The 14,473-nt window shown below is 37.5% G+C and overlaps 1 protein-coding gene across 1 annotated transcript; it reads right to left on the bottom strand.

Annotated features, from left to right (window-relative positions):
• Positions 1–11,595: 11,595 nt before the first annotated feature.
• On the bottom strand, positions 11,596–13,611 carry LOC135154910 (uncharacterized). Its single transcript, XM_064103149.1, has 2 exons — positions 13,139–13,611; positions 11,596–12,173 (listed from the first exon to the last, which is right to left on the bottom strand). Exons 1-2 carry the CDS (start codon positions 13,553–13,555, stop codon positions 12,006–12,008), a joined length of 585 nt encoding a protein of 194 aa, XP_063959219.1. The 5' UTR covers positions 13,556–13,611; the 3' UTR covers positions 11,596–12,005.
• Positions 13,612–14,473: the final 862 nt, after the last annotated feature.

The raw sequence follows: 14,473 nt of genomic DNA on the forward strand, positions 1-14,473 counted from the left end.
CTCATCCATAAATAAACAAATCGATTTCATTTTTGCACAGAATTCTGCCCATAGGTTGATAAACATTACCGCCAAATGACATTGCTAAAGACAGCCGTGAAAAAAAGTTCCACCATATTGAATAAGGGGTTACTTATTCTTAAACATGTGCACCCATAATGTACACAAGTCTATGAGAGACGAAGTCAAAATTTTAACAAATATGAAATGAGGGTTTGTTTCATGGACGGTTTTTGTTACTTCTGCCAATAGTTATTTCATGAAACTTCGTACATGGCTTCAGAGTAACACTATCCAAAAGGCGCGCACACCAAAATAACCATTCGATACTACACAGAGTGGGGCCAATGCCTTGAACTTTCTTCTCATTTGCATAATTTTCGAATATTGTGTGCTCAATGATGCATTAAACATCGGGATTTTCATAAAAATCAAATCAAATGAACTATGCAAGGAGGTTTGTGACAGATATCCATAGTAACAAATTGCATTTTTTCCAATAACGTAAAAAAGAGCTAATCGCATTCCACATGTTCATTCAAGCGTGGATATTTAATTAAACGCCTTTGAATCATTGAAGCATGTTAATTGGTCATGAACATAACGAAAAAGTTGAGAAAATATCATTTTCAGTTCCCAAAATGAACCAATACTTGCCTATTATATTTGAAAATCGTATTTTTTGTTTTCAATAAATGTTCATTGAACCGTGAAACGATGAATATTGTTGAAGAAACTCTTCCAAAAATAACTGTCATCATATTATATCATTTTTATCAAATTTTATCAAATTATAGCAAATTTGGACTTGTGTTTATTCAACCGTGAAATTTAGGCAAAAAAGTTGTATCGTCTTTTAGAGAGTACCTTTTACAAGCCTTCTGACTATTTTTTATGATGAGAATGTGGAATTAGTTCCAATAAAATGGAATCAAAGTCATGATATTTGGCTTGTGACTTTTGAAAAGTGACATTTTTGCCTTCTGACGGTGCTCACTGAAGCATGAAGTGAAATACGTCCATAACGTTTACTCAGAGGGTAGCTTATAAAATTACCTACAGGCTCATGTAAAAATATATTAAAAACTCGCATTGGTTCGGAAATTATTGATGTTTGTTTAAGGGGGGACTTACTTTTTTTGTTGTGTATATATCTAAATAAATAGAGTAAAATTCACAGAGCAAAATGCTGAGAATTTCATCAAAATTTTGATAACAAATAACGAAGTTATTGAATTTCAATGATTTGCATAGTTCAGGTGAAATAGTTCTTGGCATGCCTTCATGAATATTCATTAGGTGGGCTGATGATATCACATCCCTACTTACCTTTTTCTTATGTTATTGAAATCATTTAATTGTTTCATTTTTTTTCATAAATGTGTTAAGGATATATCTCCATTATGATAAAATAAGTTGCAGCAAAAAATATCTAATGAACTTAATCTGTTGTCAATCCAATTATTTTAGTTCCTGGTAGAACATTTTCGAATAAACCTTATTTCATAATTATACTAAAATACTGAGAACAAATCGAGATATGACTTCATCAGCCCATCCCTATACCTGGCTGGTTTATTACATTATATTAATCTCAACAACAAAGATTTCTTTTGACTTCAATATAGATTTGATGAAAAAATATCCATAACAGTCAGGGGCGGATCCAGCTTTTTATAAAGGGGGGGGGGTTGGGGTGGTATGCGAGGGAGCGTAGCGACCGAGTCCAAGCGATTGGAGCGAGCGAGGGGGGAGGGTGTGGGAGGGGGGTGTCCCCCCTCCCACAGTAGGGAAAATTTTTGAAAATCTGTGTGTGAAAATGGCGTTTTCTTGCATCTAAAACACCACTCTTTTTGGTATAGAGGTCGTTGCCAAATTAACCTCCATGAAAATTTGTAAAATAAAAAGATAAGATTTAAAAAAATGGTCCCCGGATTTTTTTTGGGGGGGTTGCAACCCCCCCCCACCCCCCCTCTAGATCCGCTTCTGACAGTGCTCTTCAGTCGAATTAATGTTATCTGCTTCATTCTTGCCACTGATTTCCAAACCAACTCGTGTTGCTTATTCGTCTGCTGCGTCAATAGATGATATATTTTCTAACGTCGATCCTCACTCTGATTCTTACAATCGCATACATTCGTAATTCCGAAGCTTCGTTAGTCCGAAGGTTCGGTTATTCCGAAGGTTCGTAATTCCGAAGGTTCGTTAGTCCGAAAACGAAATGAGGTTCGTAATTCCGAAGGTTCGTTAATCCGAAAACGAAATGAGGTTCGTAATTGCGAATGTTCGTTAGTCCGAATACGAAATGATTAACGAACCTTATTTGTTCCCTCGGAAATATCCGTCCATTTCCCCCATCTTAGCCCATTATCCACTTGCTCAATCGTTAAGCAATAACAACAACAACAACAACCCCAGTTCAAGTAAACGCAAAGTTATTGCAAAGAATTTAGCTCGCCTAGGAGTCAATTTAGAAAATATTGATTATAAATTAACCTGGATTTCAAATTTTATATCAAGATCAATAAATCAGAAGAATAATCTTTACTACAAAACAAAAGGTACCGAACAGTCAAAACGGAAATATACACTTTATAAAATCATGCTAATTCGCTTCGAAAAGAAAAATCATTTTATTAATCGTTTGCAAATCTTTAAAAATGACATGCAAAATACATGGAAGGTGATTAAACAAGCAATGAACTTGGTAAATAATAGATCGGAAGTGAATGAGATTAAATTTAACAAGTTAGTCGTAGTCGAGGATCCAAAAGACATTGTAAGTATTTTCATTACTTGTTTTTCTCTGACGGGTGACAATCTTGCTAAAATGAATCCTCCGGCAAATAGAGATTTTACAGATTTTTTAGGCTATCAAAATCCAAATTATATCTTCTTTATACCAACAAATAAACGTGAAATTAGTAACATCATGAGCGCGAGCTGAAAACATTTGATATTTTGATCTGAAAAAGGGTGAATTTAAGCACTATTTGAAGCACTGAATAGGAAAATTCTTAGGCATGGTGGGGGTCCTACAAAACGTCTTTCATTTACATATGCATTTCTGTCATTCATCATACCTACCAGATTTTCAGGGGGTGCTGCTTATGGAAAATAACACACGCAGCACCCCCAGGAAAATTTTGGGAGTGCTGAAGCACCCCCAGCACCGGCCCGCTTCCCAGGGCCATGTATGCTTTTTGTTGGAATTCCTTAAGAGGGTAGGTTTTGGTTACACTTCGTAATTCCGAAGGTTCGTAATTCCGATACACGTAAATTGCCTATACCTCGATGTTCGTTAATCCGAAAACGTAAAAGGGTTCGTTAATCCGAACATTTGTGGCGTGATTCCGAAGGTTCGATAATCCGAAAACGAAATAAGGTTCGATGTTCCGAAGGTTCGTTAGTCCGAAAACGAAATAAGGTCCGTTATTCATTTCGTTTTCGGAGTAACGAACGTTCGGAATTACGAACCTCATTTCGTTTTCGGACTAACGAACCTTCGGAAATACGAACCTTCGGAATAACGAAACTTCGGAATATCCGAACCTTCGGAATAACGAAGCTTTGGAATTACGAATGTATGCGGTATATACGTATCTCACTAATAATAATGGGAGCTCGAAATTCTTTGACATACAACACCTTTTTTCAATGAAAAACATGTGTATCCAGCTGAAACACTAGCGTAATGAAAAATCTAAATTCGCACAGAACAATTTAAGCATATTGACTTGAAAATTTAAGCCCCGTTTTCAAGATTGAGCAGATTATTATTTCCTTCAACCGGCAATACGAGCTCAAAGCGCGAGCATAATTTCAAATTTTCAATTTTAATGTAATGACCTGAAAGTTTTTTAATTTACCATTTTCTCCTTCCCTTATTCATTCACTTTTCTCTCTCTCTCTATCTTCTGTTCTTTCTTCGTTTCTCTCCTCTTCCTCCTTTTTTACTGCCTTTTTAAAATCTTTCCTCCCCCTCTTTTTGCGCAACCAATAGGGGGGGGGGCGCTTCGGTCCCCTGGCTATGTGTATTACCAACCACTGACGATATTAAAGGAAACCAAAACAAATGAAGAGAAGCAATCCTATTGGAAAGAGTGAAATGAGACTGAGGAACAATTTAAAACAAGTTTCATCAAAATCGGATAAGAAATTAGCAATAATTATGGACGTTTAAAAAGTGTTGCTGTACTTTTTTCTCAAATCGGCAACCATGCTTCAGAATCACAGATTTGGTGGACAGCACTCCAATTGTTTAGTACACAAATTTACAAATATTCCCCATTAACTTTCAAATTGCATCTCGCTCTCTTCTGTGTATAACATGGCGAAATATAATTTACACCGCATATGTCAAGGTCAGGAGAAGATAATGTGAAATATGTAAAATAAAGGCGAAAATCTGAAAAATTTGTGTACAAAACAAATGGGGAGTTGACCAAGATCGGCCATTTTGAAGCCTGTTTGCCAATTTGAGGATCATCACAGAAAGAACAACAAGACTTTTCAAACTCTCATAACTCGCTTATTCTATAACCGATTTTGAGGAAACAAGTTTTAGATTGCTCCTCTCATTTTATTCTTTCTGATAAGATGGATTCTATCCTTGTATTTTGGTTTCCTTTAAAGGGACAAGAAAGTCCCGTGACACATATGGCATTACACACAAAATGTAGCATGAAAATGAACTGTCAATTAAATATTCTTACTAAGGGGCAAGATTGTCAGTTTTAAAATGACTATTCTTCTTTCCAATTGGCTTTCAATGAAAGTGGACAATAGAAACTTTTTTAATTAAATGGTGCCACGAGTTAGTATAGAAAAACACGAGGGATTAAACGCACTCCCATGCGCACTCACATCCCTACCAAAACACCTTAGCCTAATTTGGTTGTAAGCTTATAATTCGTTTCCTCTCCTGATCACACTTCACCTCCTTCTCCCTTTCTCTCTCGCCATGCACCCCTCTCTCCATTCTCAGTACTCTTAATGAATGTTTCGCAATTTTCTTTGACGCTCCCCCGGGGGGGGGGGGCGGGGCAGTCAAATATATTGCTGTACACATGCGTGACCCCCCCAAAAAAAATGCGTTTAAAGGGGTGTTTTTTCAGCTTTGGACGCGGGCCGCGCGTGCACTCGTTAACGGTATCAAAACTCACATTTTCAAGGAAAGGGTGGTTTTGAAAGACTGGTCAATGCTGGCCACGCATGTGTACCATATTTGACTGCCCCCAGCCCCCGGGGAAGCTCCTTCACGATCAATGACTTTCTCTGCCTTAAAGAAAATGATAATCAGCTTCTACACCTTAAATAAGCTATTATTAAAAATGATCTGATTTATTATTTCCATGCATTATTTGATCAAAGTTTGGTTATATAAATAAGTCACTTTCTGTACAATTTCTCAATCACAACAATTTTTTTGCACGAATCGATTGCGTAACATACCTGCGATATATGTATGCAAATAAGAGGGTTTTAATGAGAATCGATCCATTATTTGTGAGCTTCTATTTCACACGTTTATCATTATCAGGGGCGGATCCAGGATATTGGAAGGGGACACATGTTCCCTAGGAAAATTTAACAAAAAAACAAAACAAGGGGGGGGGGGGGGTTCTCTGTTGTATGAACGACATATTCCGGCACGGCCAGCCGGATGTGCCCCCCCCCCCCGGATCCGCCACTGATCATTAATCATATACATTTTCAATTAGATGTTTCAACTAAAAACATCTAACTCAATCATGGCCAAAATAAGACCCGTAACTTGCTTTCGTGATGGGGAGTAAATACTCGGAATATATACTTGTATAATGATGAAAACCATCGATGTAAAAAAAAGCTGGATGGAGCTCCTATATGCTTCCGGCACACGACCTTGAAGCACATAAAAATTATTCCACGACAATGATGACACAATTAACAGTATATGGGACCATACCAGCGGCGTACCCAGGATTTTCCAAAAGGGGGGGGGCAATTTTTTGGGAGGATATTTCGTCCGCCAAAAAATTTGACAAGCAAAAAAAAAAAAAAAAAAAGGTCTTCAAGTTGCATTTATACATTACAAATTATTAATTTTGCTTCTCAGGGGAGGGGGGGGGGGCACGTCCCCTGGATCAGTTGTGACTCGTCAGGGGGGGGGGGCAGTCTGCCCATTTACATCAACACTCGATATAGATCGACTAATGTAAATCTGGACTCACAATTTCGATATTCATTTACATCAACAGTCGATATAGATCGACTGATGTAATTCTGGACTCACAATTTCGATATTCATTTACGTCAACACTCGATATAGATCGACTTATGTAAATCTGGACTCACAATATCATTTCCATCAACAGTTGATAAAGATCGACTAATGTAAATCTGGACTCACAATTTCGATATTCATTTACATCAATTAACAGTTGATATAGATCGACTAATGTGAATCTGGACTCACAATTCGATATCATTTACATCAATCCAACAGTGCGAAATACTCGCTAACAATTTCAAGTCATCAATGAGTATCTGTCTCTTTGCAATAATGAACATAGTTACAGGAAAACAAAGAGTGCCCAGCAAAATTAGAGGTTCCTAGCAAATTGTTGTTTATCATGTATAGAATACAAACTGTCCTATGATGTTTAAATGTACACCAATGACATCGGGAAAAAATATAACATTTTGTTCTAGGTACTGCCTCCTTGCCTAGGCAGCCCAGCTAAAGCCGGGGGTAATAATAATAGCAGGGCCCGCTGGGAGAACAGTTTCCAGAACTGAAGTGGCTTCCCTGGGTAAATAGACCTATATTATCATTATTATTAATATATATTATTATTATGATATACATATTCTATTTTTGGAAAGGGTTGTAATAAAATCACATCGCTATATTGATAAAAACATTCTTTCGTACTCAGAAATAGTATTTTGGGGGCTCGATTGCTTAGTTCCATCGAAAGATTAGCAACTGGCATTCCCTCGTCATATGAAAAAAAATCATGAATTTATCTTTCTTCAATTATAATATTAGCGATTTTAAAGCTTGTTGTTTACCATGCCAACCTATTTATGAAGTACGCCACCTTGTATTCCTCACAAGGTGATGATTCAAAATATGTATCATTAGGTTTCACGGGCCTAATTACAACTGGCAGGCAAAATATATTTAAATTTGATATTGCTGATTGACAAAAATTAATGAATATGATTGACAATCTAACACTGATTCTTTAGGGAGGGAACCTACTGAACTTCCTTTTTCAAATTGGAAAGATATATCACCACTTTGGAACTATTTTTTACTGGCGGAAGAATTAGGGCCATTTTACTCTCTCAAGTGATGAATTTGATCCTGTCAGGTGTAGTCTTCATAAATGCCAAATGAGCCGGACGAGGTACCCTTTCCTGGTCAGATATGGAATGCCAGACATATATCCTATCAACTGGTAGTAAACATTCAACCCTCGAATATCCTCCTTATCTTTTATGATTTTTTTAAAGTGCCCCTTTAACACACGAGTCTATGGGAAATTATTTAGGCCTGTGATACCTTTATGGCATCGATATTTAAATTCGGCTCATGTAAAAGCCACCGCACACCTTACGACTGCTCGCGATCCGATTTTGGAACAAATCGCATTTTGCTCATTTTCTGAAAAATGTGAATGGAACATATCATTTTATTTGAGGTTAAAATTAATTGAATGAATACTAATATAACCATTTTGAAAGATTGCAAGCCTTAATTTCGGAGTAAAGGCCAAATTACTTTCAAATCGTAGCCAATCGTACGACTGCTATGACGTCATTACGACTAGATATTAAATTCGCTTTTATTCTAAGAAGGATGATCGCATAGTCACAGATTTGAAAATAGGTATTCGTACGATGATTTTGAACATTATACAGTACGATATTCAAATGTATTGTCAAATGTAAACTCCCCAAAGGTCTATTGATTTTCAAGAAATGTTTTAAACAGTACTCAGAGTGAAAAAAAACTAGATGCTTAAATGTTAAGGGTAATTTTAAAGAGTTTTTCGCAAGTGACGCGAATATGTTCACTTACCGTACGTTTCAACCTATTTCAATCCATTTTGATTATGAATTGAAATTAGCTTGAAACGTACGATAGGTAAACATCGTTGTGTGTGTTCGATTCCGAAAATTATTAACGCACAAAATTAACGGGCACAACGAATAATTAACTCATTCTGAGTATTCGATAAAAAAAAACATACAACACAAAATATTTCCAATAATTTGATGGCAATACAATCCTCCTCCTGTTACGCAGATAACTAGGCATGGCAATGTGTAGTATATCAGCAACATTAACACACTGAATGATATCAGTATTGGAGGTAATTACACGCGAAATATAGTACACGATTGTTCTAGTTTTTGTTTTGTTCATTTATAATCAAACATATTATGGTTTTTTCTGTCGGACGATAAGGCAAAATTTCGTATATACTGAATCGTTAAGCAGGTTTCAGTTCTACAGGCACTAATTCAAATTTGCGTATTACCGTTCATTGCTATCTTGGGAGCGTTTCATAAAAGGACTTGTCTGGCGTTTTATCCGACAAGTCCCATTTTATCCGACTGTTACCTTAGGAACAGTGCCTCTCAGCCAATCAACATCAGGGAAAGATGTCAGATCTGAAAACTTGTCGAATGAAAATGATTTTGAAACGCTCCCTTGGTAATCAGATTTTTCCGACTATCAGGGGCCTGTCTTACAAAGAGTTGCAATTGATCCGATCAATCGTAACTATGGAAAGCCAGCAAAGTCCACATCTAAAATGAATGTTTGTTAAAAAAATTTACATATGAATGTATATCCATAAATTTTTGGATTTCTTGACAATTTGGTATGTTTTCCTTTGTTTACAAAGGACATTTTGCAAATATCCTGCAGAAAAAAATGACACTGATTGATTTCCATAGAGTTACGATTGATTGGATCAATCGTTACTCTTTGTAAGAGGGGGCCCAGATCAGTCCTAACCCACGATGCAATTGACCCATAATGCATCAGTTGACTATTACCATTGATATCAATAAACTGGATGGAGCTTGCATGCGCGCACCCACGACCTTTGAGGCCGAGGAAAAGTACTTCATGACACAATAAACAGTATAAAGGCCATATCAACGCGTTATGTACTCCACGTACACACACGCACACGCAATATAGTCTGCTTGGCAAACCATTCATTCGAGTCAAGAGTCTGAATGTGCAGCCTACTAATGCCTTATGTACTGAAGGCCTGTATTGAAACAGCAAGTTTTGTATGTGCTAGTCTTTGCGCGGAGACCCAATTATTGATCAAAGTTTCAATCAGGGTCTGTGCCTGCAGACTACACTCAACATAAAAAGTGTGGAACTTTGCGCGCGCTTGACCTTTTGGTCAGTACTTTAATTGTTTCCGGTGGTCTCAAAATAGTGCGTGGAAGCTCTATCCACCTATTAATATCGATGGGTGTTATGGGACAAATGACAAGCCCAAATCCCTCGTCATAAAATGGTGATATAACAAGTATCTATATACACACCCGTTGCTGTTGGCGACACAATGTCAGTAAAAGTTTACACGTGGTGGATATAGAGACATTAAAAAAACTTTTTTTCAGAATGTAAATGTCCTGGGGGTGTTTCACAAAGATTTAAGTATGGCTTGCAAGAAAATATTTGCAATCAATTGCAAATATTCTGTTGCAATTTTACAACTGATAGATCAACGTTAGTTATAGCAAATCAGATTAAATTTCTTGTTCAAGGAGCAGATTGGCCATCAATCACTAATTTGCAATTAACTGCAAGACATATGATTGCTTTAGGGACCAAAAATAGACTTGCAATTGATCGCAAGTTTCTTGCAACACCCCATAAGTCAATCTTTGTGAAACACCCCCTGGAAAATCAAATAAACAAGACCATTGTATAAACTAGTAGACAGCAGCATAACTATAATTATTCAAGATATATACACCATTGTGCAATTAATTATGTTCACAGAAAGAATGCTTGTTAACATAGCAAATTACTCTTTAGTCGACAAAATAGGACGAAATCGAAAAGAAATATCTACATGATTACGAAAATGGAAGATTAACGCCTCCGGGCAAACTGAACAGAAAGACTGGCTTTGTAAAAAAAAATTATATATATAACTTTAAATACCGTGTGCACGACATGTTTAAGATTGCGGACACTTTGGGTAGACCTAGATATTTTTTGGTTACTTTTGGACATTTTATTGACATTAACAACGTTGGCAAACTCTACACAACATAACAAAATCAACGGTGGGTCCACACCGAGAATTAGCGTTGTGGGCCAGTAGATTAGTTTTCTGACTTTGAAACAGAGAGTCGTGGGTTCGAATCCACGCCATGGCGTAATTTCCTTCAGCAAGAAATTCATCCACATTGTGCTGCACTCAACCCAGGTGAGATGAATGGGTACCTGGCAGGAATGTATTCCTTGAAATGCCACCGCGCTGTAGAAGGCTGCGGGGCTAAAGCCAGACTTAAAAAAAAAACAGGCGCTGTACTTTTCCTTCAAAGTATATGAACCTCTGATTGCCTTACCCCAATCCTTTTTGCAATAATGGTATTCATACACCTCTTTCATTTGTAGTTTGAATGAGGAATATTATGAAAAATTATCAAGGTCTTTGAAGAAAATTAAGGCATCAAATGTCAAAATAACCACTTAGTTTGTTATTAAGTGACTTTGCAATAATTTTTTTTCAATCCTGTCTTGACTACCTGCATACGTAAATAATCATGACTATAAATCGATTATCTGAAAGCAGTGGAAAAACTATCTTATAGGGAATAAAGAATGATGGCATCGTTTCAATTAAATTGTTTTAATTATGTTTCTTCTATGTAGGATATCAGTCTGATACAAATGGTTGGCATCAAAATGTTCAATACATGAATTATGTAGGCCTATACGTCAAGCCTCAACATGTATCACTTCTTGTTTGTTTAGTCAATGCCACGTTGAAATCATTGGTATACATTACATATAGAATACCGAAGTATAACGTCAGTTGCCATGGTGTCATGGCGGGCTGGTTCTGAACAGAGTCGCAGCTGACGATCGTCTGTACACATTTGTATTTGGCTCGTCTGAAAGATAGCCTGCAAGCGATCAAATTGCGATAGCAGCCATTCTCTCCTATGAGAAACACACGCTTTCATTCGGCGGGTTCATTTGTGTAGAACCAGGCCGCCATGACACTATGCATGGCAACTGGCGTCATCGCTTCGGTACACTATTAAAGCTGAATGGAGCTGAAATCAGCACGTAATTCTATGACGCACGCTTGCACGCATGACTTTTTGAGGCCAAGGCAAAATTCTCCATGACACAATAAACAGTAGGACCTATATGGGGCCCACATAAAGACGCGGAAAGTACTCCACGTACTCACAAGCACAGGCGAATAAAAAAGTGTGGAACCTCGTGCACAATTGACCTTTAGGAGTACTTCTTCTGTTTCCGGTGGTCTCAAAACAGCGCGTGGAAGCTCTATCCACCTATTGATATCGAGAGTTGGAATTCTATACGTCCATTTGTTCTTTATGAAAAGAAAAAAAAACCCAACCATCTAATGGTTGTATGTTGTGCATATACTACGATCCTTAAGATCGATTCTTTGTTCCGAAGCTGTACTTATTCAGATTTAGGTTTTCATCAATCTTCCCTCTGAATTTTTCTTTCACCAACATACCGAAACAAATATCGGTAAAATCGGTATGGCATCAACAAGTAAGCGATGTCTATATCGATATCATAAGTTTCATCTGAACTGTAATTTCTATTTCTCTTCTTCGGAGACGGATACATCAGAAAACCACGCCTTGATACCGGTCCTGCCAGGTGCTCCGTCTCTGCCGGTTAACATGTAAAGTCATTTGAAAGACACATCCGCGGTTCTGCCAAACAAGCGTTCTTGGATCAACCTAGATTTTAATGATCACGTCTTTCCCGCCATTATCTTTCCCCAGCCGACTCTTTTCTTTGGTGCCGGTTGAGGGCTGGTCTCCCGGCTATCATCGGGAGAGTCTGACTGGTCCGTGTTGGTCATCTTCACATGCTCAGTCTGATCTGTCATTTTACGAACTGGAAACACTTTAAGCTTGGCCTGCAAGTAGAGAAATTTAAAGCAAATAACATATATAACACACATATGAAAGTTCACTCTAAGTTTCAAGGAATTAGATCTATTTAGAATTAAGAGGATGTTATTTTGAAATTTTGCTTGATTTTTTTATTTACTTTCGTATCTTCAATATTTACATTCAAGCTCACAAAGTGTTATCTAAGTACAATATTTGCCTGGTTACTTTGCAGCAATATGTTACCAACAGCAAATTTATTAATATTTGTTTTATCATTACAGGAAACTGAATATATATTTTTCAACTCACCGCCCAGAATTTCACTATTCAAAAATCACGCGATGGATATTACAACTGGAGACATTCAAAATGTGTGTGCGTTCTTGGTTTTGTTTTAAATCACACGTACCCCATACCCCAGGTACCAACATAAACTGCAGACAGAAATTTAGATTAACTTAAAAAAAAAAAAAAAATCATAAGTCTAAGTTAATTTCAAAGTCGATCAAAATTAATATCATGATTGCAATAATGACATTACTTAAATGCAAATCTAAGTTAAGTTCAAAGAAATTTTGAATTTAATTGAAAGCTGATTAAATTTAGTCACAATTACATCTAAGTTAGATGTGAAGTTAGTAAAATAAAAAGTGGAAATAAATATGTTTTTAGTGCTTCAACTTTGGTAGCCTCCATTTCTTCTTAATAGCAAAATTAAGTCAAGTCTACCACATAATTAAATTAACACCACAGCAAATTAATTTGCCTTTTCCAATGGGGGGGGGGGGGTCAAAACGAAAATTTTAGATACTTTATAACTTGAATACGTTGCAAAGCTAGACTTATTGTTAAAATGGAGTCAAAGTGTCACAATATACCCTCTTTGTGAACTATTCATTATTTTGCATATTTATTAAGAGGCGGATGAGGGTGAGAAAGAGCGAAGAAAATAGCAACACTGCGAAAGAAAGCGGTTCTTTAAAATTACTTTTAGATTTAACGTTGACGCAACAGTGGAAGCAATGGATGAAGTCGAATCATTGAGGGCGTCCTTCGCTTTCTTATGATCAATCAGTATCCTTTTGGATCCGTTTCGTCCGTTCTGTTTGCTGGTCCCTTCTGAGCCGTGGGCTTCCCCATTACCGTTGCCCATCAGCGCACCCGATATCGTATTCGCCCTCCCACTCGAATTCAGACTGGAGTTGAGGATTGCGTTGAACCGCGAGGTCGCTGACCCCTGTGCGTGATTCGAAGACGATGATGCAACACTGGTGGTATTATTATTGGAATTAAGACCAGCGTAAACAACAGAGCTTTCATTGTCCATAGCGATACTGTTCTCGCCCATGTTACTGATCTGTGAGATCTCGTCCCGCCAGCCAGGTCGCGGTGACGGTGAGTCCATGACCGCTCGAGAACTCTTTCGAAACCACGGGCAGCATGGTCCAACACGTCTTTCATATTCTGTTTGAACCTTCAAATGTTGTTGGAAGAAAGAGGGAAAAGGAAAAATCAATCGTACAGCCAAATACATCATTTTTAAACAACAACATCATACATATCATGTCACAATGTAGGCCTAAGTGGACACATTGCAGAGGGAGTTGAGTTTGAATGCAAATAATAAAAAGCAAGCGCATGCGCCTTTGATTTTTAGACTACCATTAAATTGCAACTCTTTCTGCAACGATCGAGCATGATCGTAAAATTTGTTCTAAGTTTGGGACGAAGATGTTATCGGGTAATGGCAATTCTACGGATGAAAGAAGTAGGCCTATCCCTGGTATGTTGCGAGTAGACAAAGGTTTTGAGGATGGAACCATTAATACTCAATAAGGAGGCGTCGTCATTCAATCTAGGGAACATGGGTTCGATTCCAAGCCATTGTGTGTCTTCCTTCAGCAATAAATGTATCCACATTGTGCTGCACTCAACCCAGGTGAGTTGGATGGGTACCTGGTAAGAATTTATTTCCTTAAAACGCAGAGCGCGTAAAAGCTGCTCTGCTAAAGCCAGGGTAATTACCGTATGCTGAATTAATGTTGAGCGCTTAGAGACTTCTGATAAAGTATAAAGTGTTAAACGCTATCTAAGCAAGCGTATAATTAGGAAGTTTTTTGCACCGCCACACAGAATCTATGCAAGCACACAGCAGTTTCGTTCAATGTTTAGGAGCTGACGAAAAATTGCAAAGCCATGGACCAATCGACTGTTTCGATTCTCCAACCCCCGACAAAGACTTCATTGTCGTGAAGGGCATTAGGCAATACAAGTTCTACGTTCCAGAAAGCGTTTTACTGTTGCGAAAACCTATTGCTATTAA

Source organism: Lytechinus pictus, chromosome 8 (assembly GCF_037042905.1).
Source record: "Lytechinus pictus isolate F3 Inbred chromosome 8, Lp3.0, whole genome shotgun sequence".
Taxonomy (NCBI): domain Eukaryota; kingdom Metazoa; phylum Echinodermata; class Echinoidea; order Temnopleuroida; family Toxopneustidae; genus Lytechinus; species Lytechinus pictus.